Genomic DNA, 27,771 nt, shown 5'->3' with positions numbered 1-27,771 from the left:
CTATCTCTAAAAGCAGCACTTTGGGAAATTTCCCTCAAAAAATCACTGTTAAATGAAAGCATTCAGTCACCTATGCTGTGCCAGCAGTACACTACGTTTGTGGTGACAGTGTTCTTTTACAGAAGAGACCTTTTCCTTCCCCTTGACTTTTGGGAAACACTATGTAGAACAGAAGAAGTGTTCTGTGCAGATCAGAGAAGCACATGGAGATAGATAACATGGCATGCAAATCTGCTCAGTCACAGTGTCCAAGTAGCTGTGCTTCCTCGTATGCACACACAGAAATTGCCCATGTGCTGTACTTCTTCCACTTTTTTAGCTACTCACACCACCCCTTCAGCTATGAATTTCACTTCTAATGCATCTACAGGGAAGAGTAAATGAAATGTATCCCTCTGCTTTGGGCAATAATGTGTCTCCTGCGGCTTTCCTGGTCTAACTGGCTGAACCTGCTGCTGTCCCTCCCTTACCACAGGTTGACAAGCAGAAACATGAAAAATCTCTCACTCACTGCAGAGGAGAAAAACCTCAGGAGAACAAGAAGCTGAGTATGAAAGAAAGAAGGAAATAATGAAAAAGAAAGTAAAAAATGAAAGGCCTTAACTGAGGTTAGGCGAAGACAAACATTCAAGGGAAAAGGAAATAAAAATAGGAGGTAAAAAAAGAAAAAGAAGCCAAAAAGGGAAGTTATTAAAGACTTACAGTTGGTATGCTGAAAATAGAAGGGAGATAAGGCAAAATGGTGTTGTAGAGGAAGTGGAGGAGAGACTAACATGTGAAAGATTAGAAGAAGTAGTCTGGAAGGAAGAGAGATACAAAAGACATCACGGATCAGAAAAAAAAGGAAGTTACAATGTTGTCTTACAAGCTAAGATATTTCACCAGTCCTTTGGTGTTTGTCATGTAGTGATCATTAGGCTATTAAAAGTTCTGAAGCATTTCCAGTGAGCAGTTGGTTCCTTGAACCAACCTGCTGTTGGAAGCCGATATTCTGACATGTGGATAAATAGATAATTTATAAAAGGAACCCAGGGATGGGCTGACTAATAACAACAAACAGCAACTGTCGAAAATAAATAGTTTTTATTCAGATCAAACTTTAGCCTTTGGATTGAGAGGATATAAAAAGCCTGTTTTGTAAGATACACATTTTTCTCTTCCACATTCCTGAGACCTCTAGTGCGGAGAAACAAAAAAAAAACCCCACCAAAACCAAATAGCATTTATTTTATATTTGAAATATGAAGCAGGTGTCTTATTTAAAGGCAACCAACCAGATGAGCTAGTTAATATGGTCCAAAATAACCCTTTCTTGGTCTCCCAGTGGAGGCAACTGAAGGCAAAATATAATGTTGTAATCCCAATTACTTTATCATAAGGTCAACAGCCCTTCTTCAATAGGGGGGTTTTGTTGACATTCAACTGACAAAAGGGAGCCAGCTAAAAAGTAAAATTACTTATAGAAGACCAAGTGACACCTAAATTTAGCTCACAATATGAAGATTACCTACCCTGCACCAGGCGGGTGTTGATTATTCTACAACCTCATACATGATGGATTTTACTGCACCAGAGAGACAAGACTGCAAATGACTGAATTTTTCCAAGCTGTTCCACACAGGTATCAGACAGCTTGAACAAAATGAATATTAATGAAATTAAGACAAAGTATTAGTTCAGGCAAGATCTAGTGCTATGTGTTTGGTTTGATGTAATGTAATTAGTACTGATCAAACTATTAATCATGGCAAATTATCAGTCACGTTTTGCCCTTGGTGTTTTTTAGTGACACTTCTATGAACAGATCATGATTTTTATTGACTTCTTTGGTTCTAATGTTGGCTCATACTGCTCAAAATCAGTATGTGAGAAAAAAATTAAGCTACAGGCTTCTTTTGTGCTGTTGATACCAAACTTGTAACCTTAAGTACTTGTATTCAGTTTATTAATAATAGTACAGATGGTCATTTAGTTGTCTTATACGATAACTCCATCCCAGCCAAAACCAAAATATCTGTGTTCACTTGCTTTTGTCAAAAAAAAAAAAAAAAAAAAAAAGAAAAAAAAAAGGAATGAGGGAAGTAATTACTGTGTGAAGGCACAAAGATTACATCTAAGCCTGAGGAAGAAAGCATCCATACCAGACCCTAGTGACATCCTTACGTAAGCATGGGACAATTCCATCCCTCCTTGTTTTTTGCAAGAAGAGTGAAACTTTGGCACTGGTCTGGGCAGAGATCTTCAATGTATGCCAGACAAATCCCCTGTCTGAATGGAGCATAGTGCACAAACCAACAGACATCAGTCTAGACACAGTTAGAGACGTTTACCAAAGTGCATAGTGGTTAAAGTATCACTTTCTAATATACAGTCTAATATAAAATAACAGTCTCATATTCATCTTCAACCTCTCAGTTAGTGACAATGTCTCTTTTTTGTCTCATTTCTTGACAGGAACCTGTGTTACCCTTGCCACCTTCCATAAAAAAAAAATAAAAAAAATGAGTTACAGACTTTCCCTAGCTTATATTCTGATGTCATTACTGCTGGGAAAGTAAACACTAATTGGAACAATTATCATGAAGTTAATATAGCATAACAATTTAAATTAACAAAATTAAACCAAAATCACTAAACACAATTTTTCACCAAGAATGCTAGCTATTTTGCCTTATTTTACCAAACAGCTATTATCTTCATCCACTCCCATCTACATTGCATACACTGTCTTTGTATGACATGGAAGTAAGTATTCTCCAAGCTATCTGAAGAAGTTTGGATCATTTTACTGAAGCCATTGATTTAAAGCAAATTAAAGAAATTAGCATATGGAATAAATTGCTGTAGTATCAGGCATAACTGATGATTGTTTGACAGATCGGTTACCATATATTTTAACCACTACTTTCTTTCCACCTGGAGGCATTACTTCACTGCTAGTTGGATCTTTGCTTGGCTTTCCAGCCTGTGTGCACACATGCTGTACAGACAACCACATAATATTTCCATTTTGGAGTGGCTGTCATTGTTCTCCAGCACAAAACAGTTCTGTTAAAGTATTTATATGATAAACAAATATTACAGCATGGAGACAATACCACTTAGCCACACAACTTCATTCTTTTATTGCAAGTACAAACACCTGGGGTTGTGTGTTTCATTTGGAGAGTATGTTAGTAAAGATATTTTTTTCCTGGCACCTACAATCTGCATACATGGTACTGCGTAGACCTAAGGACAGGAAACTCATTTTATTTTGGGTTCTAACAATGTGTCTGTTTCAGAGAAGCTGTGGATGCCCCATCCCTGGAAGTGTTCAAGGCCAGCTGGGATGGGGCTTTGAGCAACCTGGTCTAGTGGAACGTGTGCCTGCCCATGGTGGTGGGGTTGGAATGAAGCGATCTTTAAGGTCCCTTCCAAACCAGGCCATTCTGTGATTCTAAGACTATCTGGTATAATTTTTAAAACAACCAGAGAGTGAGAAAAAGTATTTTACTAGATCAGTTTAGGAACTGGAGGGGAATAATTTTAGCTGTAGGTGTTCAATGGGTTTAATAGGAGTCCTGCAGATGAGCAGGTGATTTCTACCTGGTTGCCTGAGTGCACAACGCTACGTCACTGCTGCCTGTTTGCACAGGGCGAGCTCAGCACCACCCTTCCCATGCCCAGTCCCAGGCCTTACTGCAGGGCCTGTGAGCTCAGGGAGGTGGCTGGGTGCAACACCCTGCCCCCAGAGGGCCCCTCGCCGGCTTCTGGTAACGGAGAGGCGACGGGGTGCCAGCATGGGTCACTGGAACCCTCCACTTGCCACGCATCCTGATAAAGCCCTCTCTGTCATAACACGCTTTGCCGAACGCTGGGGAGAAAACCCGAGTGTTTTCAGAGACTTCATCGGGAGAAAACTTCGCTGCCACCACCACTAGAAGGGGGCAGAGGATGGCACCGATGGGGAGCTGAAACTTCCCTGGTCCGAGCCCTCTTTCGAGGCTCAGCTCCCGCTACGACTGCGACCCCGCTCCGCACTCCTCGAATGCTTCGAGCCCATCCCGCCTGCTCTGGCGGATGTGGAGCCTAGGCAGCTTCTGGGACACACGCAAACCTGCTCCTGCCGTTCTGTGCCCCGATTCCCACCCGGTATCCCGGAGCGGCGGGGCGGGCCAGGACCGCCCCCTGCCCCTCCCCACCGCCCTCCCCCGTGTTGGTATAAGCCCGCGGAGTTTCCGCGTCCTGTGACTGCAGTCAGGTGGTGGCTGGGGTTCCCTTCTCCCTTCCTCTCTCTGTCCTGCTCCGTCTTCCCCCGCCCGGGAAGGGCCGGCCCTGCAGGGAGCCGGCTGGAGAAAGTTGGAGGAAAGTTGCTAGCTGGGAAAGTTTAGAAGCGGGAGAGTCGCGGCCCCGGCAGCCCGGCCTCTCCGCCGCACTCCACGGGAGGGAGGGCCGAGGATGGCCGGCGGGGAAGGAGCGGGCTCCGGCGTGCGGGAGTGTCGGGAGCACCTCTTCAAGGTGCTGGTGATCGGGGAGCTGGGTGTGGGGAAAACCAGCATTATCAAGCGGTACGTGCACCAGCTCTTCTCCCAGCACTACCGGGCCACTATCGGCGTGGATTTCGCGCTCAAAGTCATCAATTGGGACAGCAAGACCCTGGTGCGGTTGCAGCTCTGGGATATAGCAGGTACGGGACGAGGCGGGCTTCTCCTTGCAGGGTGAGCCCCGAGGGTGCTGTGAACCTGGCTACTGGGGGTCCGAGTCACGGCCTCTGCGGACGAAAGTGTATTTTGACAGTGAAATCTGCTTTCTTGTTTTTCTCCTTTCCCCTGTTACATGCAACCTCTCTTGCCTGCCTTGAGGCATAAGTAGAGAGAGTCTTGACGTGGGAGTGAAGTTTTTGGCTTTTTAGCGGCTCTGTGTGCTGATATTAACTGACATGGTGGGGCTCTTGGCTTGACCCGGGGTTTTGTAGCAGTCCTCAAGCAGCTGCTTTGCTCTGACTGCCGGATCCACAGCTCCCGGAGGGTTCCTGCTCGTTTTGCTCTTCCTGACCTGCTTGTCTGGGCCCTGGTGGCCTTGGTTATGGCTGCTGCTGAAATCAATTCATGGTTAAGGCTCTGTAATACATCTAGAAGAAATAAATATCTTTTCCAAGTAGGCTGTGTTTAGTAAGCATGCTTTGCAGGTTAAAGGTAACTCAAATAGCTAAAATTGTCCTCAAAAGAAGTATGCTAAACTTTGTGTGTTTGGAGCCACCTCCTTGATTTAAAAGTAACTTATGTCCCTGAAACGTGGAGTGAGGGAATGGAACTTCTGTTATGCTTAGCTCTACATTCAAGTAATGAGTTTGTGTATTAGAAAGGTACTTCGAGCATGTGGAAGCAGAAAAGCCCTGCTCACTTGCGCAAACTGTGCATCATTCCTTTCCTCTGTGTAGTTCAAAACTGTTCTTTAACACCTCCGTTTCAAAGATTCCAGTTGTATACCTACCATGGTTAACTTTTCTTATGCTGCAGTGTTAAATGCCATAGAACAATCTCTGTTTTGCTGTGGCCTTGTAAGAAGTCTGTCCTGTCAGCTCCTTAATCACCTTGGTTGGTACTGTATTTCTGGTTTTGTGTGCAGCCCAGATGTTAGCCTACAGCTCTCTTCATCCGTGTCTGCCATGTTCAGAATATATCCAATTTTGGATATGAAAATGTATTTGAAATCCTGGTGTTTAAACTTACGCTACTGGAAGACACAAGGAAAAAAACCTGGTAGTTACTGTTTCCATTAACTCTGTGCTTTATCAGTGGAAGCTCAGAAATGAGGAAGTGTAATGTGTGGCTGCTGTAGCCCTGTGGCAGACCAGCTGTACATCAGCTTCTCTTCTTTCTGCTCTAAAACACTACAAATGTGATTCCTCAGATTAAAAGCCTGCTTCTTACTGCCATATGCCGAAACACCCCATGTATCTTTCTGCTGCTGGCCTGTAGGGCCAATGAAAATATTTTGTAATTACTGTTTTGAAGAGCATGTAAAATGTTGGCAAGCTTTCTCTTCTGATGTGTTCCTTTTGCGGATCAGCTTTAACTTTCTGTAAATCAGTTAACAGTATCAGTACAAGCTGCTACAATCCCCTGGGTATATTTTAGCAAGTCTGGGTTTCCAAAGATAGAAGAAGGGAGGCTATCAGGATCCTGGGGTTTGGCAGGCTGCCATGCTTGCATTTGACTTCTTTTCAGTCCTTAGTCACTGAGATTGGGGCAGGCTGTATGTTTTTCCAAAGCAACCCATTTCAACAGGATAGGCAGAAACTTAGCTGTAACTTGTAACAAAGAACATTACATTTTGGGAAATTCTATCAATATATCCATGTGTTAATTTCAAAATCCAGAAGACAATATTTTTTCACTCTTGATTATTGCCTTTAGCGTGTTTTTGACACTTATAGGTAAAGACTGAGTTAAGAGCTTCTAATTAATCCCTGGAAGCTTGTGCTACTATTTGATAGATTGAAGAATTAAATTTTTTCCTGTCACTGAAATATTTTTCTTATTTAATAGTACTTTTGTATGAAACCCCTGGCTAGTCTTTCCCTAGCAAAAATGGGAAGATACAACTGTTCTGCAATTTGCACTCCAAACTCTTAGTCTAATCTGGTAGTAGTTCAGGCTATTCTGTTTTCAAGGGGCTGAGGGTTCTTCCCCCAGTAAAAAAAATAAGACCAAGAAGGGAAGTAATCTTAATCATTTTTGATTGACATGTGCTTAGCCAGCGTGAGAGTGACAATTTGGACTCCTATACCACTTGACATCTCAGAGTTAATAATTAAAATAAAGAGTGTTTTAATATCCATATGAGTTATTTGATGGTCTTAAAACTGCTGAAGTCCTCAGCCTGGGATTGTGTTCTGAAGTTGTTTATGTACACAATCGGGAATATTTCCAAATACCTGAAGATGTCAGCAGATTTATATTGAAGTTATTAGTCAAAAAAACAAGTTGAAGATGGCTTCTATATAGTCATAGAACGTATTCTCTAAAGCACTTTATTGAAGTGTGTAGCACAGTGCCTGAGCATGTGATAGTCATTCCCTTTTAACTCATCAGCCCAGCCGTCTTCTGGTTTTCAACAACTGACGTAGATAATTTTGTCTTTTGGTGTGTGCAGACAAACAGCTTTAGATCTCTTGAAGAGATCTGAATCTTATGGTAAGTAATGTTACATGTGACTTCCCTGCAAGCAATATGGTGCTGAATTGATTTTGATGCATTTAGAAAGGCTTCTGAATTAAAATCTAACCCTTATGCATAGAAAGAGAGATTACATGAGCCAGCAGTGTGCCCAGGTGAATAAGAAGGCCAATGGCATCCTGGCCTGGATCAGGAATGATGTGGCCAGCAGGACCAGGGAAGTGATTCTTCCCCTGTACTCAGTGCTGGTGAGGCCACACCTGGAGTACTGTGTCCAGTTCTGGGCCCCTCAGTTCAGGAAGGATATTGAGGTGCTGGAGCAGGTCCAGAGAAGAGCAACAAGGCTGGTGAAGGGACTCGAGCAAAAGTCCTGTGAGGAGAGGCTGAGGGAGCTGGGCTTGTTTAGCCTGGAGGAGGCTCAGGGGAGATCTCATCACTCTCTACAACTACCTGAAAGGAGGTTGTAGCCAGGTGGGTGTCGATCTTTTCTCCCAGGCAACCAGCATTAGGACAAGAGGGCATGGTCTTGAGCTGTGCCAGGGGAGGTTTACGTTGGGTATTAGGAAGAAATTTTTTACAGAGAGGGTAATCAGGCATTGGAATGGGCTGCCCAGGGAGATGGTGGATTCACCATCCCTGGAGGTTTTTAAGATGAGACTGGATGTGGTACTTAGTGCCATGGTCTAGTAACCACGGTGGTGTTGGATCAAGGGTTGGACTTGATGATCTCGGAGGTCTTTTCCAGCACGGTCGATTCTATGATTGATGATGATGCTTATTTTTCACTAGATCAGTGTACATAACAGTTCATCATAAAAAGGTCTCCTTAAAGACCTGACTGCAGCAGTCTAAGGTTTTGTACTTAAGTCAATGCTAAGAACTGACTATATAGTTCATTCATTAGCTTAAGACCATAATGCAGATACTGTGCTATGTTGTACTGTGTATTGCAATGCAGCAGGTTCCTGTGTGACTTCAAATTCTTGTGCTAGCTGAGGATTTGGTTTAGTTTTTGGTTTGGTTTTTTTTTAGTGATAAGTCTATCAAATGGAGTATGACAATGGTACACTGCCTATGTTATTTTTTTTTTTCTGAAAATAGCCGCCTTGTTGTAAGGTATGAACTGATGCAAATTTTTGCAGCAGCATCAAAGGGGAGGGGATGTGAAGTGATGAAGGGAGAGGAAGCGTACTGTTGTATGTAGACTTATGTATTTCAGAATTACGCATTTTAGTTTTTAGGCACCAATTTTAACTTCTCGAATAATGGACATGAAAAAGCTTGGGAGTAAGACTGATCAGTCACTGTCAAATTATCTTGGTTACAGCATGAAGTATTCTGAAAAAAGCTGGATAGATTACATGCATGTTCATACAGGAGCAAAGCTAAGCCTTAGCTGCCCTTAGGCATTACTCCTGGGTGTTTTGTTTGGTTATTTTTTTTTTTTTTTTCAAATCTTGATGTGTAAAGTAGTGATCAATTTCTCTTTCTGCATAAATTCTGAAAGTGTTAGAAACAGGTTAACCACCTTGATCAAAGGGCATAAATGATTAGCAAAATAAATAGGACACAGGAATGAGTTGTGGTAAAGAGATGCAAAACAAAGAAATCCTAATGATAGGGAAGCGCTTTTATAGTCTGTTTCAATACATTAGAGATTGCTACTTGACAAACATTCTGTGTTAATGAGTATACTGCACTGACCACAGGAGGTGTATCTAGCCTATTGATGAAACTTAGATGATACTGAGAGAACACTTTAAGGATTTTCTATGTCATAGAAACTTTTGATCTGATCTAATGAAACCAGCAACTGAGTAGCATTAGCTGCTGCTTTATGATCACATTGACTATCACTGTCACTCACATCAGCCTGTATGAACATGCAAATTGCTGGACAGCAGGAGTGGTAAAGATCATAGATGACCACTTGAGCTTGGCTTCTCATGAAGGATGCCACTAACGGCAACTGGTAGACAAATTTGATTTTAAAGCTTTGGCTGAGCAATTCTGAATTAACTTCAGTGTAATAGCATCCTTCTTCCAGGACTGTATTAGAATTTCGTTGTAAAAATACTTATTTAAAATGAAGTAATGCTTTAAGTGGAAGAGTGTGGCTATGAAATAGGCCAAACAGAAGAGGAGTTATTGTACTTTGGTGTTCTAAATTTGCTCTACATGCTTTCAGGAGTCGAATGATAAGACTTGTAGCATGCAAATTTGTTACTAAAACCTTGTTTGTCTCCTTGAGAAGATCTGAATTCTAACTAAAGGTATATACCAGTCTCCAAGAGGATGGAGAAATCCGACAAAGTATTTTGGCTGAATACTAAGTTGAAGAAGAGCTGAAAGAGCTCGTCTTTTCTAACACTCCCAAATGAGTGTTAGATATGTGAGCTGATGTTAAATGTCTAACTTATTTAGAAAGTTTACTTGCTCTTATCTATAGGAAGCCATGAGAAATGGGAAAGAGTTCAGGAAACCATGGATGTGGTTGACTTTCAAAGGCATTCAGGCCGTCCCAGTATGTGAGATAGTGTACTTCCATGTGAAAACCCTTAGTTTCAAGCAGCTCTATATTCCAGTTATTCTCTATCTGCTTTTGTGCCACTGGCATGTCATAAGGCTGCCAAGTTGCTTCTGTGTACCAGGTCATTAACTTGTTTCTTGAATTATGGACTGATTTAACTTATTTTTTAAGTAAGGTCTAAAATAAGCCTTAAGTGACATTAACGCATCCCTGAAAGTCTATAGGGAGCAACCAGAAAACTTCTGCTATTTCCTGTCCATACACAGCTCTGTGCCATAGAGACATATACTCTTCAATTGCTTTGCAGAGGAGTCTCTCTCAAGTATGAAGAGCTTGGAGGCAGCAGTCTCTGAAGGTAGTCAAGGTATTCTTGTAACAACTTGTCCTTACCCGCAACACGTTTTGAAGGGATTAAAATGGCAACTCCTGCAAAGAAACCACGAAAAAATTGCTTAGCTGTGTGCCTAGCATAAGTTAGCATAGGGTGGAGGCAGGACAATCCACGCATAACCTGGCCCCAACTGTGGGAGAGCTTTTCCTCACTAATAAAGATATGTTATGAGTGAAAAACCTGCACATAGATAACTGCATGAGAAATGAAAAACCTGCACATAGATAACTGCATGAGAAAGGTTGGAGCTCCAACCTTTTTCAGAAACTGTTTTCTCTGAGGTTATTTCCTAGTTTATATGGTGATGAAGGTTCCAGGTGCAGCTGCCTTCATGGGGAGATGGGAGTGCTATCATTTTGCTAACAGATGATGCAGGTTAGAAAACTCCCAGTCAGGGTTGGAGAATCTTCTGTGTGACTGTCTACAGACTCATGAAGAAGACGTGAAAGACTTGTGACTTAATTTCTGAATGCTTTCTGTTCACACATGTTTAAATATAAATCTCATAAGAGAAAATTTATGTAAAGATGGTGTTGGCTGGAAACATGCAAGATTAGCAGATAAAGTTTGAAGAGGGGAAGTAGAAGGCCTGATCATGTTGAAAGATTTTGAACACTGACATAGAAGCAGTAGAGGCAAGAAACAGAACTGAAGGTGTACTGAATGTTTCCATCTAGAAACCACCCCTCTGTGGGAAATCTTGTGTAGGTGTCCTTTCTTATGGCTCTTCTGGAATAGCTGGATTAGAGTTATGAGAAATCAGTTGAGAATGACTGGCTGTGCTTGGAGCTCTACAGCAAAGTATCCAAATAAATGCTGAACATGTTTAAACTTGGGGTTTGTTGGTCTATTTCCAGCTTTTAGACATCCTTGAATACAAACAAATTCTGGATGTTTTCCTTTTCAGGAATTCCTCTGTTTAGGTGCACTTTTAATTAAATGCTCTCAAGCGAGGTATAGTTATTGGTCTTGCTGATGAAGGGCTTTTTGTGTTTTATCAGTGGGGTACCAAATCATATCAGTGAAGGTTCTTTTGCTTAGTACTATGCTATGTAGGAACTCCAAGTACTGTGTATGTTGTCTTGAGCTAAACTTAAAGCCAGTGTGCTGATGGAATTCCATAAGCATGTGGGAAGTGCTGCTGTGGTGAAGTTGGTGTTGTAAGGTAGTTTAGTATGGTAATTTTGATTATGCAAGGCAGGACTTTTCAGTTAACTAACAGTTAAATGGTAGAATTGAGACAAATGTTCTTTGAGTGTCTTGGAAATAAGCTTAGAATTTCCTCATGGGGTTTTCTACATGTTCTACAAGAAATGGGGTTAAAGATGTGATTTGAGAAGACCATGTGCTCTATTGCAGGCTTAAAAGAAAGTTCAGAGTATTTGTCATGCAGCTACTCTTAGTTTCTGTCAATGATGAAAGAGGAACTTAGTGCTTGAGCGAACTCTATAGGATAGATGGTGCTTCAGCCTTATTTCCAAATAGCAAAGGTTCATGTCACAGCAGCAGTTCAGCAGCTTTGTGCTTTTTACAAGATCACAAGAAAAATGCTTTGCTAATACTCTGATACAGAGAATAAAGGATGGATGGGTGAACCTTAAATTTGTACCACTCAAATGGTGGAGGGGCTACCTTAAATTCTTATATGTAATACAGTAGAGAGGAGGGAAATAATATATATCACACAACATAACTAATTTTTGTATTCATTTATAAAACAAACTAGAAAGCTTTGCAGAAATAATTATCTTATGTGAATCATAAGCTTTTCTGAGGCAAGTATTAGCTAAATTCTTGCCTTTCATGTAATACTGACTCAAGTAGTCAGAAATTAAGCTGGTTTGACAAGTCAAGCACATTATCCTTCAGAGACAAACTGGTATAGACAATATTGAATATATACTTTTTTTAATGCATGGAGTTTACATGAATGTAAATCAAGCTTTATCAACTCTCCTTGCATCAGTGTTGTAGCTTCACAATCTTGGTGCTTCACCTTATTTACATTTCCACTTTGCCTCTTACCGGTTTGATTTTCTTTGTATGCACACTAGGACAGAGTGTTACTGAAGTGCATAGCCACGAGTACAATGAGCTTGCAAATGCTCTAAAGGGATAGTTCTCAACTGATTACCTGTGAAATACAGGAAAGAAAATAATCCTAGCAGCCTGGTTTCAGAAAAGGTTCTAACATGCTGTAAAAAAGACCAAGATTCTTCCCTTTAGCCACTGAGATTCAGTCTCAAGCTGTCAGAGATCTTCCACGAACTCCTGTGGTAACCATTGCCTTGCTCTTGTAATCAGCTGTAAACAGTTCCCTCCAAACACTTGCTTCAGAAGTTCAACCATGATATGCCATGTTAGAAGGAAGAGATTTGCAGTAAGGGAATTTCTATTTATATTTTTGCATGAAAGCATCAGAATCTCTCTTGTGAAATTCTTGCACATCTAACATGAGGAGCAGTAAGCAGTGACTACAAAGCACAGCATGCTTCTTAAGCAGCCTGTGGTAGAATGCTCAATGTTCAAAGTTCTCATCTGGCTATGGAAACAGAAAAAGGATAAATGGGATTATATTACATTTTGAAAAAAGATGGAATTTCAGGGATTTATAGAGCTTTTTTAGAAATAAATGCCTGAACTCTGTCTATTAGGCTGGCAAACTTTCAGTAGCAGTGTCTTCTACATTAGCAGGTAATGAAAACCAATATTCCTTATTGTATGGATTTTAGAAACTTTTCAAATAATAGATTTAAAAGCAGCCTCTGAATGTCACTGCAAACAGCTTATGGGAACTTGTTCTTTAAATGCTCCTTGACTAGAGTACTGGATAGAGTAAAGTGGCAGCTATTTGATACAAAATTCCAATCACACACAATGTGCCATGACACACTGACCATTTTAGAGATTAACATTTTTTTCAATCTCGTGATAAAGTTGTTCTTGAGACAAACTGACTTTAGAATTGTTCTCCTGTATAATGCTGTAGTGCCATGCGGCATCACCGTTAAGTACACAGTGCAGCTCTGGCTGTATGACAGTGCATCAAAGGATATGGGTTAGAAGGTGTCAGGCAGGAAATGGCTTAACTCTGACCATGACTTGTTTGGGCAAGTCTTGTTAAAGCAATGTAGGAAGTATGAATTCATGCTGTTACTGGCACTAATTGGACTGTCAACTTTTTTTGTATACTAATGCAATGAGAATTATTCCATAGGTGCTGCATTTGACAGCTAGTTAGAAATCATGTAGTTTGGTTGAACTCTGCTCTTCTGGGGATGGAAATCTAACACTTAAACAGGGATTTTCTCTCTTGCTTGCTGTTTAGCAGAGATGCAAGCAAAATAGGTGGAACTTTCTTGTACAAATACGACTGTCATACTGCTGCATATTATATGCTTTATGTTGGACAAAACCCATTGAACTGTAAGTGCAGGGTATTGCCTCTAAACTTCTTAAAGACAAGATAGTAAGGTGCTAAACTCACTTTGGACAGTTAAATCATTAGATTAGCCCAAGGCTATGGGCAGCAATGAAAAGTTTATCAGTCTTGCTTAAAATTCCCTGTAAGATCTGTGCAATTGCTGGAGGAAGACATTCTATCTTTGTGAGAGAGAATGTTATGCTTTTTCTATTAGGATGACAGATGTGGTCAGAGTTCGTAGTGGAAATCAGGTGTCTAGCTTCTGAACACTTGCCATCTCAGTGCTCTTGCTGTTGGATGCCATACTCCATGTAGGGTATCACAAGGGCAAAGTAAAGGGCCAGAATTACCTCCCTCAACCTGCTGGCTGCACTGCTTTTGATGTAGCCCAGAATACAGTTGGCTTTCTGGGCTGCAAGTGCACATTGCTGGCTCTTCCACCAGCACCCCCAAGTCCTTCTCCCCAGGGGTGCTCTTGATGTGTTCATCCCCCAGTGTGTATTGATACTGGGGTTGCCTTGATGAAGGTGCAGCACCTTGTACTTGGTCTAGTTAAACCTCGTGAGATTCCCATGGGCCCACTTCTCAAGCTTGTCCAGGTCCCACTGAATGGCATCCCATCCTTTAGGTGTGTCAACAGCACCACTCAGTTTGGTGGCATCTGCACATTTGCTGAGGGTGGACTCAATCCCTTTGTCTATGTCATTAGATAAATGTGTTGTTCAACACCTCTGGTTTTAACATATGGCAACTTTGCACTAATAGCTGAGATGGGTAAGAGTGAGGAGTGGAGAGTCATCTAGGACTGACAGTCTTGGAGTCTGCCTACTCTCAATCTATGGCTGCTATCCATGGGGAAAAGCAGGTAGACACACTTGGAACATGAGTGGTGATATTGTTAGTGGTTTGGTTAACCTACTTTTTGCAGAATAACAGATCCAATCTAATTAGGTAAGACAGTTCTGGGACAAGATGTGCTGGTTCGGAGAGATGGAGGAAGGCTGTCAGCAGTGGTAACCTGCCAGTAACATGTTTATATATTGCTCTAGAAAGGAACCTTGGTCAGCTCACTCCTGATCCTGGTGATGCTCAAATGTACATTAGATGTTTGAAGAACTAGGAGATGCATCCTCAGGGCAGTTCTGGATATTTACTGTATTGTGCCAAACATCCAGCTAGCATCCAAAGTGTGGTCTCTTCTTGCATGTAGCTCCTAAGGGCTTAAGTGAGTTTTGAAAGTGATGGTGGTTCTAACTCAGCAAGATGATTAGTCTATGTGCCCAGTTGTTTTGGATGGTGCTTTAGCTTAAATCAGTTGCACTGAATGACATTATTTGAGAGTAAATGAGGCAATGCCACTTAGCTGTTCCTGGAAAAAAGAAAAGGTGTTTCACTTATTGTTCAGTTGTGCTTTTTTACTGTCTAGGTTGAATAAAAGCACAGATGTCTCATGGTCCTGAAAAGTGACTGAAAATATTAACTTGTGGAGTTTGGCACTGAAGCCCAGATACTAGCACTGTGCTTGTATGCTGTGTGTCCTATAAGGTCAGAGTAGTTGATAGCAAGGACCTAAGAGCCATGGTTTTGGCAGTCAAATTAAAGTTAGTCTAACTGTGTCTAGTGACCTTTCTTGAATTTTGGTATGAGTGACTATTAGTGGTCATGTTTAATAGCTGATCTGAGAACCCCTCACACAATGGAAGGAGAATGTTTAAGTATGTCCAGACTAAAAATGGTTTATTACAAGTCACTATAGCTTAATAAGCACCCTGTTCACTGCAGTGTATAGTTACGTGAAATGCACCAGTAGGATAATACTTCTATGCATTTTGATCTAACTGAATTTGGTTCACTAGATCTGCTGGTTATTTTCTTTACTAGTGCAGTATTGCTGGATAGTTTTGGGGGGTTTGCCTTGGTTTTACAGATAAAACTTTTCCTGTGTGGCAGATTGCTTCTTTCTTCCTTGAACTTAAACTGCCTTTTCAACTATTTGAATTCTCGTCTTCAGTATTCTGAAGGATAAAATTGGTGAGAGCTGTTTGACTTTATTTATAAATTAAGGACTTTTCGCTGTTTATCAGGCTTTTGGTAACTCTGTATTATGGGGTCTAGGAAAAAAAAATGCAAAACTTCATTGCACTGGTCAATACAGCAGCAAACAACTTTGGAGTAAAACTCTTCAGGCAGTTGTATATTGACTTTCAGGGGAACGTAGTCTAGACTATACCTCTGTGGTTTAAGATTATTTGATGTGGAACTGCCAAACTTATTAAAATCATATTTTGAGCTCTGGCTACCCATTAAGCTGATTAAGATGACTTGAACTAATGTTACTTCAATGAAAAAAAATATTTGTTCCATAATTTTTCCAGTTTTCAGAGTTTTATAACCCTTGGTCATCTTTTTCTTCCTCATTAATGAAACAGCTTCTGGAGGATTCCAAAACTATTGGTCACATCTGTGAGAGAAGAACTTTGAAGAACTTTGTCCAGTTGTCCATCGGTATTCTGGATGAGATATTAAGAGTTTAAATGCAACTAAAACAATTCTGTTTTGAGTTGTGTGGCTTCAGATAAGATTAAGCTTAGATTTTTTATTTACAAGGTAGGGGGACTCTTGCCATACTGTTGGTATTGAAAGAGGTAAAGTAACAGTCACCTTCATAACAAAAATAATAGCTGGGGAAGCTTCTTCTAGATAGGCCCTTTTATGCTCTTTGAATAAGTTCTGTTAGTTCATATAAACTACATATTAAGATTTAAATATATAGTAAGTAATTTGAGAGAAGGGACCCTGACAAACTCAATATTATGCATGTTGAACAGTCACTTTTACATTTAAATTGCTTTTTCTAGCCCTGATTCCCATCATGTAGGAAGAATTAAGAGCAGAAATAATGGTATGATTGTAGGGTATATTTTGCTAACTATAGGAAACAACTGCCACAATAAGTCACTTCTGTAATAAACAGGACACTATTGTTTCTCCCTTACACTGGGAAAGATTGCTGTAGAAACTCTTTAAAATGCACTCACTTCAAGGCAAGGTTGACACTCTTTTTGACTTTTACAGTGGTAACTTATCTTTTGCTGTGAAGTAAGGGACAGAGATAAAGCTTCAAACCTGGCCATATTTTTTTCAGGTAGTTTTTAACTTACAGTTCATCCCCCATTACAATGTAAACTGGAAAGTAATAATAGTTCCCAAATTCTGATACAGTTCTAAACTCAACTTTATTCCTGTAGTGTTGCTGTAGGCAACTGTATTAGTTCCTGGTGTATGTCATTGTGCAAGTATTTCACTTAAGGTTGTTGCAATTACTGGACAATATGGTGACAATATGTGCAGAGTCATTTAGATGTGAAAATTTTGTGGTTGAGAATGCAGAACTTTGCATAGCATGCAGTCACTTCCACACCCCTGAATAAAACCTCTGATCCCTGTGACTGTCTTGTAGCTTAGCTCCTCATTTATACCTGAATCCCTAAAACACAAAGTATATTTTGTGGTACCATCAGGTTTATGTCAAGGCAGTAGACCTACCAGAACAGTTGGTCTTGTGATGGCCTTTCTATACTGTTGTAGTAAGCAAGTAGTGTTCTTCCTGCCCTCTTCTTTCCAAGTTTATACACACTGGAGATTTTAAGTATAGTTTAATCTGATCGATTTTAGCCTTTTTCTCCTCTGGGGGTAGGATCCTCTTTCTGCATTGCTCAAGACTATTGTCACACGTGGTGAAATGAGTACAGCAAACATCCTGCTGGACATAGGAAGGGGCATGACAAATCTCTTAATTGTGCATGGCAGAAATTGAGACGTTTAGTTGTAAGAACAAAGAGAATGATGATCAGACTTGACTTTGGAGGAGTAGTGTGTTCTACAGTTTGTTTTTTCTGTATGAGTTTTTTGGGGGTTTTTTGCAAGCAGAAAAGCACTCGCTTAAAAGCTCTGCCTGAAAGTCCTGTTAAATTTTCAAAAGGCGGTCTTGAATACTCTTCATCCCCCTACAAGAAGCTTAGTGTGTGCATCATCGGTAGTCACAGGATTGTAAAGAAATTCCACTTAGTTGAAATGGAATTCTCTTCCTGCCTCATGCCATATACCTATTACTAAACAAAACTCTTACCTCGTTTCTGTCTTCTTTCTATGAAATAGGGTCTATCCATCCTCATTAGGCCTCCAGACACAATGGAAAAGCAGTTGTAAGCTAGTATTCAGGTCAGATTTCTTGTTAGTGGATGAATTCTAAAGGTGAAAACAGCTCTGTAATAAACTGGTTTGGAGTTTGCGTTACTTTAGAAAAGGCAGCACTCATACTGGGCTGTATTTGACCTATTAAAAGGCATTTATCTCTAAAAATACAATGATATTGAGCTTATGTGTGTTTAAGGGAGATATTAAATCCTTCTAACATAAAGCTTAAATCTTATACGTAAAGATAGAAACTTTCATGTGATAATGCATGTAAGTTTTCTACTTTCACTCAGCTTAAAATTGTGGAAAAATATGTATTAATGTTTTTCCAAATCTAAAACTGTAAGAGAGTACTATAAGAGTTTTAAATTCTATCAATAACGCCTGCTGGAAATAATACTTAAATGATTGTTCTGGACAGCTGAAGCCCATAGAGTACAAAGTAACATCCCTGCAGGCTTGCATTCCTACCAAAACTGCTGTTGTACGCATTGAGAAAAAACATTGTACAAGGCTAACCTTGTACAAGGCATCTGCATTATTCTAGAATTCCCGAGTCTTCAAGTTAGCAGCACAACCTCATTTACAGTGGCCTTTCCTGGTGAGGCCATGATGGGATTCAGCTGGTCTAAATTGGTAGTTCTGCTGCAAACCTGTTGTTGCCTCTCTGGTACAGCATATCTGGCTGACGGTTGCAGGGTGTTGAAGCTTCACATAGGCTGGGAGATACTGGGGCATGAAAAGTCACCAGTGTCAAGGAACCACCTACCAGGCAACCTTGGTTAGTGCAGCTCTCCAGCTCATTGTGTGTAAAAGCATTGGGCCAGGTGGGTGGGGAAGACAGACTATGGTAAAATGTTGGGACATTCTTGGAAATGGAATAGAAAAACTTACCTGAGTGATGATCAGAGTTTCTGGCAAAGGCTAGGTCCCCTGGTACTTCTCTAGGATAAGCCATTTGGTGGTGTTTAGGACTTTGTCAAGTTTGGTTGTGAGCTATACTTTGTTACTTTTTTCTTTGAAAGATTATATGTAATGCTGTACTAATTTGACCTCTTTTGTACACCTTAAATGCACTGTTGTGCATGTTTTGGCAAAGGTTATAGCTACAGGAGGCTAGTATGGTTGCCTTGCTAGCTGTGTTTCTTTAAAGCTGTTTTGGATGGGAGGGCAATAGGCGGGAAGGGATTCAGTCAGTGGTGATGTCCTTCACTGTGGTAACCGATTGCAGCCATGTTTACCTACAGCATGCTCAGCTATCTGAGAAATGGCAACTGCCTGATAACCTTTTCTGCTGTTCCTAAATAACTTAGTTTATGTAGTGGTTGTGCTGTGTCTACTCCTTACTAGTAACAGTCTAGCAACCCTTTCTGCAACTAATCAGTAAAACTTAATTTTCTTATGTAAATGTTCAGCAAGTTTTTGGAAAAACTTACAACCTTAATTAAAGATCGAAAGCCCCCCAGCTTTCCATTAGGGAGGACTAATGAGACTGTTTCCCATGCTGCTTCAGGTCCATGTTCAGTCTCATATAAATAACAGCAAGTGGTGTTCAGTTCTGCACCATTTCAGGGCTGAAGAACTCTTTCTGTATAAGACTGAGTTGGTATAGAGCATTGTAGACCTTGAGATTACACTTGTTTGTTTTGTGGATCTGTCCTATGATGTGAAGGGATATACTACTTGAACTGGACACAGGACTCAAGCACTTTAGCATAGTTTGAAGTGTTCCCAAATGGCAGGAATTGGTGGTTAGACTGACAGCTAAACAAAGGCGAAGCTTAGAAGGAGCTCCTCATTGCTTATGTGTTACCCTATGCAGTGACTGACTTAATATAACTAAATTTGAGTGTAGAACTCCGTTAAAAAAAACCAAAACAACAAAATCCCCACAATTGAAAAGTAAAGCTTCTTTGGAAGTGACAAAATTGGCCTCCAGAAGTAGTAAAAACCTTCTGGTCTAACTCTTTGCTAACAGTATTTGATTTGTGAAAACTGTGGTCACATGGTACAACAGTTTGCAGTAAGGCTATACTAAAAATACCTTTTAGGCATAGGAGTCCAGCCTGGAAAGACCTAGGGAGACAATGTGAGTTACTTGTATACACTCTTTAGGAGACTTGTATTAGCAATGTGGCTCTTCCAGTGTCATAGTCTCAGAGGTGCAGTCTTGGTGCCTGGCCTCAGAATCCATGGCATAAATTCTGCCTCAAAACTTGAGCTTTGAATAGGGAGATCAGAGCTTTCCTCTTGGATGCTGCTTGTTCTCATATGCAATAATTAGCTGGTAGTGAAGTAAGTCATGTGTCATTTCCATTCTGAAGAATATGCTGGCTACCGATGCTGTTTTATGCAGCATCATACTTTAAAGGGAACAGCCAGAAATCAAGTCAGCTTCTTCATAGTTCTCTGGAAATTTACTGCAGCTGCTGCTGCTTTCAGGCAATTCTAACAGCTGCTTAGGCAACCTTTTCAGAAAATATCTGTAGGGAATAAGCTAATCATACACCGAAGTACTGATATTAAAAAGAGATAGCTGAGCTAGGAAAGCATGCTGCTGAACAGGATCCCTTGTGAAGTTCCTTCACCTGTTGAATTTCTGCTCCTTATGAGAAGATAACACCCAGTTCTCCTTGTATCTGTTTGCCCTTGCTAATCAAAGGTGGACTTGAACATTTATAAACAGGACAACTAGGTTTCCAAATACAATTCCTACTTTCTCTGTGTATTGTAAAACCTCATATCCACTAAGTGATAAAAACTGAAGTCATGATATACTGTAAACCTACATCATAAAGTGCAGGGACTACTTTTCCCAATGAAGTCTTCCAGACAAAACAGGAAGCTATTTTAGTAGCCCAAACTTCCAAAACAACGTGCTAGGACTTGACAGTCAAGTTTTATACACTCAAGTATAAAAACACATCATCGTGGCCTGACTATCCAAACAGAAGAATAACTGAACTGGCACACTCTAATTCTACATTTCAAGTATACTGACTATAATAGTTGTTCTTAATAAGAAAAGGCTTTTTTTACTCTACTCACTGACAATTGATTCTTTTTTTTTTCTTTTTTTTTCATTTTCATTGTGATTAATTGTACTTTAACTATTCCAATAATCTTGTTTGAAATCCTGGGATTGCTGTAGAATTTCTATAGTTGGAAAATGATCCAGAGAAAATCTTAGGCTTAAAAGATGAAGTGCAAGATAACAGATTTAGCTAGAACTGTTAAGCTAGCTCCTTTTGAACTCATCCCTAAGGAAAAATCTATAATATAGGTGACTTCTTCAGAAGATGCTTTGAAGGCTGTTAGCCTTGAAGCTTGCAGAAACCCTTGTTGCTCACCCTTCAGCAAAAGGCTGAGTTTGCTTAAATCTGTAGCTGAAGTAACTAGATTTGGATATAAACCTTGATATTTTTTGATAAAAGAATGATTTGTGTATAGCTGTGCTAGTAGTGTTTTAGGCATTACTTCTCAAAAAACACTACTCAACAAATAAGCTTAAAAAAAAAATTCAAAGTGGTAGTTGGGATTGCAAACTACCTTTAGCACCTGACTTGTCAGGTGTAATATATATAATGGCTGTTACAGTGAACTTACATATACCTAAATCTTTGTTCGTGAAGCCATGATGACATAGGATAAAAGAGGCAGTGTTTTATGAACTAGATGACTAGACCCAAATGCCAAACTTATGAACTAAGCTGGTACAGTAGTCCATTTACACTGAATACAGTTCATGCTTCAGTATAAATATGCTTGATCACTGCCTTCTCTTTCAGGCCAGGAGCGCTTTGGAAATATGACCAGAGTATACTACAAAGAGGCAGTTGGTGCTTTTGTGGTCTTTGATGTCACAAGAGGCTCCACTTTTGAGGCTGTTTCAAAATGGAAGCATGATTTGGACAGTAAAGTACTACTTCCCAATGGCAGCCCCATCCCTGCTGTTCTTCTTGCAAACAAGTGTGACCAGAAGAAAGATGGCAGCCAGAATCCCTCTCAGATGGACCAGTTCTGCAGAGAAGGTGGCTTTGTTGGATGGTTTGAAACATCTGCCAAGGTGAGCATAATAGAAACATGGTTTTAGTCTCTTGAGTATTGGCATAAGAATGGATGAATATAATCATGTAGGAAATGAAATTATGTATAGGAAGTGACAGTCAAATCTCCAGTGTTCAGCAAATTTTGAAGTGTTATGCAGGCTAGCTTCACTCTTGAGGAAGATGGGGCATATTTGGTTTAGATTAGAACTGCATCTTAAATTCAAAGACCCTTAAAACTTTCTGGAGATCTTGATTATCTGAGTTTGATACGTTTTTTCATCTTGCATGCATGAGGATCAGAGTAATTCTTTAGATTTTAACCCTACTAAATGCTGATCAAACTATCTAAAAGATACTGGTAATCTTTAGGTGCAGTTTTTAAAATTATAACTTCTGTCTTCACTGTTGTATGTAGGAAATGGCAAGACTTGAAATAAAGTTTGCTCACTTATTACTACCTAACCACAGTGTTGCTAAAGCACTTTTCTATTTTATCAGGCAATGTCAAGACTGAACTGGATGCAAAACAAATTGTTCTGTATAGCAGTTTAAGAAAGACAGCTGCTTTATTCAAACAGTTAACTATGAGGGATTTCATTTACTGTACAGTTGTAGTCTGTGGATTTATCAATGCAGAGAGAAACTTGCGGCAGCTTAGTTGGAAATGAAATCCAGCATTTCCTTAAAGCTCAACTGATTCTTAAAATGAAAGATTGCTCTAGATCAAGACTGTGGCTGACAGACCAGATTACTGATCTGGCTGATAACTCTTCTAAAGTAAGCTAAGCCTCAAGGTCCCACTTTTCCCTTGGCTTGTCTACTTTCTGTAACTGCTGCTGCTGAACTGTCACACAGTGATGCTTCAACAACTCTTAAAGAAAAGTCTGTAAGAAGAATATTGGAAACAAAGTAAAAGTTGCTTCTTGATCACTTTTGAAATAAGGAAGGATACACAGGGAAAAGAACTAGTTAAATTAGCTAAGAATCTGTTTGCATTGGAACAAATATTTGCAAAGTCACTCATCTAAAAACTAAAACCTCATTTTTTAAGGCTCTCTATACTCAAAAAGAATACCAAGGTTCTGCTTTGGGTTACGTCTTCCCTGAAGCTTTATCTGCCCATAACACTGCTATTTATAAGCTTCATCATGGGGTGAAAATAAATGCAAGCAACTTTGGAACAAAACCTAATGTGAAAGTGTAGTGATAGCTTGCATTTTAGGTGGCATTTAAGACATGATGGTATAAAACAAGGTTCTTGATGCAGAGGAAAATCGAGATAATACGTCATAGCTCAGTTATGAATTGACTTTAGGATGCAGAAGAGGTGTAGTTAAAAGAGCTTAGCAAAAATGCAGGACAGCTTTCTTGTTTTCTGAGCATGCCAAATCAGTTTATGGTTTCAAGTCCTGCTCACTTCAATACCTTGTTAATTTGCTTTTGCCTTTCTGCTGTAACTGATACTTGAATCTTCAGTCTAGTCTTCAGTAATACAGGTCCCACTCTGTAGGAATAATATTAAAAGTGAAAGAACTGCAGACAGTATAAGTATTCATAGAAATATCTTATGGACATCTTTACACAAAAATGAAGAGAATCCTTCTCTGCTTAGGGAAGAGAAAATGCCTATCTGTAAACTGCCAAAAGCAGTTTGTGGCTGACAATCACAAGCTTGTAAAGTGCAGTAGCGATGGGTCAAATGTTCTTACGATCCAACCTTGCTCATGTAGAGTTTAGATCTACAATTAGAGAAACAGAAGACTGTACGGGGCTGGTATTTTCTTTAGAACCAAAGATAAGCAGTTCCAAACATGGCAGCCCTGTGGTGAAGTAACAGGTGGCCCAGCAAAGGTCAAACCTGTGGCCAAAGACCCTTTGTATTAGGGCCAGCTTAGACCCTCAGTAACTGGGATATCCTGACAAAGCATATCATTAGGTATTCTGCATACAGACCTTCTTTAGAGTGTATGTGAAGGTACTTCTCAAAGCATGCATAAGAATATGTAGAATGGGTAGATGAAGCACCTGAAAATAGTTGTGGCTTTGAGGCTCATAGAAAAGGTCCTTTTACATATATAAGTGCATCCAAACTGCAGCAAAAACGGCAAAAGGCCCCTAAAGGCCTTACAATACTATGGACAGTGCAGTGTAATTACCTGTGATCTGTCCTGATGCAGAAAAACACTTTAGCATTTGTGAGTCTTCCATATGCAGGTGACATTTATATCCCTGACTCCCTACTGAATTAGTCACAGTATTCAATTTGTAATATGGATGAATAATTTTGTCTCAAACTTTTCTGGTAACTTTTTTAAAAAAAAAAAGTGTGTGAGCAATGACCTGATGCATCTAAACTGTTTGTGTCATGCTGATGAGACTGAAGGGAAGTTTTTCTTTTTGGACAGCTTTTTAATAGGAATGTGTGACTATTAAAAAAAAAATCACTGAATTCTTTGCTTTTAACATCTTTAGGACAACATCAACATAGACGAAGCTGCTCGATTCTTGGTGGAAAACATCCTTGCCAACTACAAAACCTTTCCTAATGAAGAGAATGATGTGGGGAAACCAAAACTGGACCTAGACCCATTGAAAGCAGAGAGTAAATCACAGTGCTGCTAATGCTACCACTGTTGAGTAAATGTGATGGAATGAGCAGCAAGACTGTTCCTTAAATCAAAATGCTGCTATGGTGCTGCGTTGTGACAATCCATATGGGGTGTCTGGTACTATCTGAATTGGTGACTCCTTTGGGTGTTTACATATTCTTGTTTAGCATGAAACTGTGTATCTTGTGCATTATCATTCCACTTGCTTAAGCAACTGCATCTAAGTCTGATTAGCATCTTCTTACTTGAGAACATAAGGTAGTGTTTATACTCCTAAAAAGGAACAAAGACAACATTCAGTGCTTCTATGGCATATGCTACATTCCAAATAGGACTCACTTGTCAAGGTTTTAGCTGAATAGACACTTGCACCTTTAAAGTAAACTTTTCCTTTGTCACCAGTAATGTCCCACTTTAGCCTTCTCACCTGCACAATTGTCCCTATTTATTATCCCCCACTGTGAGGGTCTGTCTCATTGCTAGTTGTCCTGGACTGAAACATCCTAGAAATCTTGAAGGGGCCAACGACAGATGGGAAGTATCTTTCCTACTGTGATCACTAGGACTGAGTGGAATAGATGGCTTTTACCACTAAGTAAAACCAAGATGGTTAAATTATTGTATTTAACAAGGGAAAGACATGGGGAGATACTAACAAAAATGCATCTCCAGCTATTTAAGGCAGAATATTTTCAGCTAATGCTTTTACATATGAAACACATTAATGATACAGTTGTACTGCTGGCACATAGTTATGGTAAACTCACCTGTGTGCACATCCAGAAATAAACATTGTGAGTTTTTCATGCACTAACACTGAAAACTTTACCAAGAGTGCAAAAAGTGTGTACCTTACTGTCCTGTGATAATGAACTTCCTTCCTTCTTCTTCTATATTGAGATGGTTCTGAATACCATGAGGAAGGAGAGACGTCTTCAAGGAAATAGCTTAATTGGTTCGTGCTAACCTGTCAACCCCCCTGCCCCAAGCTCGATCTCCTTCAATTTTAGAACAGTGCTGCGCTCTTTTGCCTACTTTGAACTGATGAACTGGCTTACCAGTTTGTAACTATATACTGAGATGCTTATTTCTTTGTTATAACATTCATGCATTTTTGGCAGCAAATGAAGATCAAAAGGATTAGAGAGATTTCATGGTTCTTGAATGCATTCTAGAACTCTGGCTCTGCCTGGCTCAAGGCTTTGAAGCACCTCTTTGTATTAAGGGTTTCTTCTGTCCCAGTACCTCATTGCTACTGACTTCAGAAGTCTTATCTTGCTTGGTTTGATGGTACTGATGTTTACTTAAACATCAGAATTAAGTATGTGCAGGATTTGATATACTTTAATCTGTATTGAGATTTCTTAGGCTTTTTTTTCTAAAGAGTAATGTACTTTTTAAGAGATAAATGAATAAATATTTTGGGGCATCTTATGTGTGTTGTTGGTGTATGCTTTTGAGAACATGAATCTTCACATATGTTCCACACTATACTCAAATGCTTTCATTGACATTTGAAAACAACTTTATTTTCTAGTACCTGCTATGTTAAAGGTTTATTTAAAATTACCACTGTAAGGCTTGGCATAGGCTAAAACTGAGTTTAATTAGCTTAAGATCCTAAAGTAATTCAGATAAAAGGATTCTTAGGATGTCTTCTAAGCCAACATCTTTCTCCAAGCAGTCATAGCAATGTGCTTAAGTGTTTACCGGGGCTAATCTTAAACCTTAAACAATGAAGAATGTATGGGCTTGGGAAGGTTGTTTCAATACCTGACTGTCCCCTGAGCATTTAACTAGCCTGAACCTTTGTAACTTTCATTTATGTCCATGGTCCCTTATCTTTCTACTGTACACCACTGTAAAGAATGTCCTTTAGATTTGTGCAGACTTATTGGACATGTAAAGCTTGATTGCTCTTTTTTTCTTTTGAAAGCCTGTAGCGTTTCAGAAAGGAAGTTGCATCCCATTCATGTTCCTTGCTTGCTGGCTTGTCTGAGTCTTAACCTTTCTGGCTAACCTGAAACTACCATAATCTTCCTATTCAATCACTTGAACAACTCCATTTAGGCTGTAAACTCACTCTTGATAAGGTGTTTAATCTCCTGTGTACTATCTTTTTCTAAACTTTAAAGCTGCACAAATGTAAATGCCTGGTTTTACCAGGGAAACAGCCAGTGGAGGTAGACTTTTTGTTTCCCAAACAGTTGTATGTAAATTCTAAACCTCTGCATGAATGGGAAATAGTTTAAGTCATTCTTAGAGACATAGTGCCTGAGTAACCATTTGATATATGGTGATGAAAGGAAATATTAGAAAAAAGTATGTGTAGTAAAACCATGGTATTGAATGGTGGAACACTTTGCTCTTAAACTGTTGCTTCCTTATCTTAGTCTTAATATCTTGCTACTGACCTTGATTCTAAACAGAAACCTTATTTGCTATAGAAACACAGTTCTCTAAGTCTGTTTATGCCTTCATCCTTCATATGATTGAAGGAAGGGATTGCTAGAGGATTGAAGAAATGGGATTAGCAGTAGGCCAGGAATAAAAATTATAATAATAAAATCCTAGAGAGATGATAATGATTCTGAATGTCCTGTAGGAAAATAATATTGAATATAAGGAATATACTAGATTCAGATCTAACTATATAGTGAAGATTATTTGTGCCTGTATTGTTCATGGTCATCATAATGCTCTGTTTGTAGCTCATTTTGCTGCTTCAATTTGTGTAAACAGGAAAAGTATTCGGTGTATTTTTAAATATGTGATTATGGCCTCTTTTTTTATCACCACCTAATAGACCATTCAATCAGTGAAAACTTGTTGCTTAGACATCCTACATGGCTTTCATACTCATATGAATAAATTTTACTAAATGGTTATTTTATCATTTTGCTCTGTGCAAATATTCTTTCTGATCCAAGTACACTAAAAAAACCTACCTTTTTTAGGTAGAGATGGTGCTTTGGATAGCTTTGGCTCGGTAAGGGTACAAGCAGAGGGCCAGCATCTCTGTTGGTTCTTTCATTCTTTTGCAAAGATATGTGAGACCACCGCACTCATTCTCTTTATCACTGGGTAAATTGTCATTTGGCCTGAACTCTAAATGAAGTTAAAATATGCAGGATTTCTGGCCTTATTGCCCATGTAACTGGGAGTAAAAGGTAGCTGCTATGTTTCATGTGGCATGTTTGTCTTTTGCAGGTTCTATTTAATGAAACAAATTGTTCAGCCTTTTGACAAAACATACAGGCTTCTGGTTTTACTTTTTTCTCTTTTTCTTTTTAACTTGAACTTTTAACCTGTATATTATCATAACCCTTCTGAAAGCTTAACTTACTGGTCTTTTGGAAAGCTCATGGCTTCCTAAAGATTACAGATAGCATGGACAGCCTGTTAACT

The 27,771-nt window shown here is 39.6% G+C and overlaps 1 protein-coding gene across 1 annotated transcript; it reads left to right on the top strand.

Annotated features, from left to right (window-relative positions):
* The first annotated feature begins 4,207 nt into the window (after nucleotides 1-4,207).
* RAB32 (RAB32, member RAS oncogene family) lies at nucleotides 4,208-25,797 on the top strand. The gene is made up of 3 exons (XM_027633792.1): nucleotides 4,208-4,669; nucleotides 21,494-21,771; nucleotides 24,227-25,797. Exons 1-3 carry the CDS (start codon nucleotides 4,441-4,443, stop codon nucleotides 24,374-24,376), a joined length of 657 nt encoding a protein of 218 aa, XP_027489593.1. The 5' UTR covers nucleotides 4,208-4,440; the 3' UTR covers nucleotides 24,377-25,797.
* Nucleotides 25,798-27,771: the final 1,974 nt, after the last annotated feature.

This window comes from Corapipo altera, unplaced genomic scaffold, assembly GCF_003945725.1.
Source record: "Corapipo altera isolate COAL_440 unplaced genomic scaffold, ASM394572v1 2b, whole genome shotgun sequence".
Taxonomy (NCBI): domain Eukaryota; kingdom Metazoa; phylum Chordata; class Aves; order Passeriformes; family Pipridae; genus Corapipo; species Corapipo altera.
Note: the sequence above shows the minus strand (reverse complement) of the source record. Positions and strands in the feature narration are given on the sequence as shown.

Bases quoted from the DNA above. Each gene is read 5' to 3' on its own strand.
- RAB32 (XM_027633792.1), top strand. From the start codon at position 4,441: ATGGCCGGCGGGGAAGGAGCGGGCTCCGGCGTGCGGGAGTGTCGGGAG. The intron at 4,670-21,493 runs GTACGGGACGAG...CTTCTCTTTCAG, and splicing joins GCAGCTCTGGGATATAGCAG to GCCAGGAGCGCTTTGGAAAT. The intron at 21,772-24,226 runs GTGAGCATAATA...TAACATCTTTAG, and splicing joins GGTTTGAAACATCTGCCAAG to GACAACATCAACATAGACGA.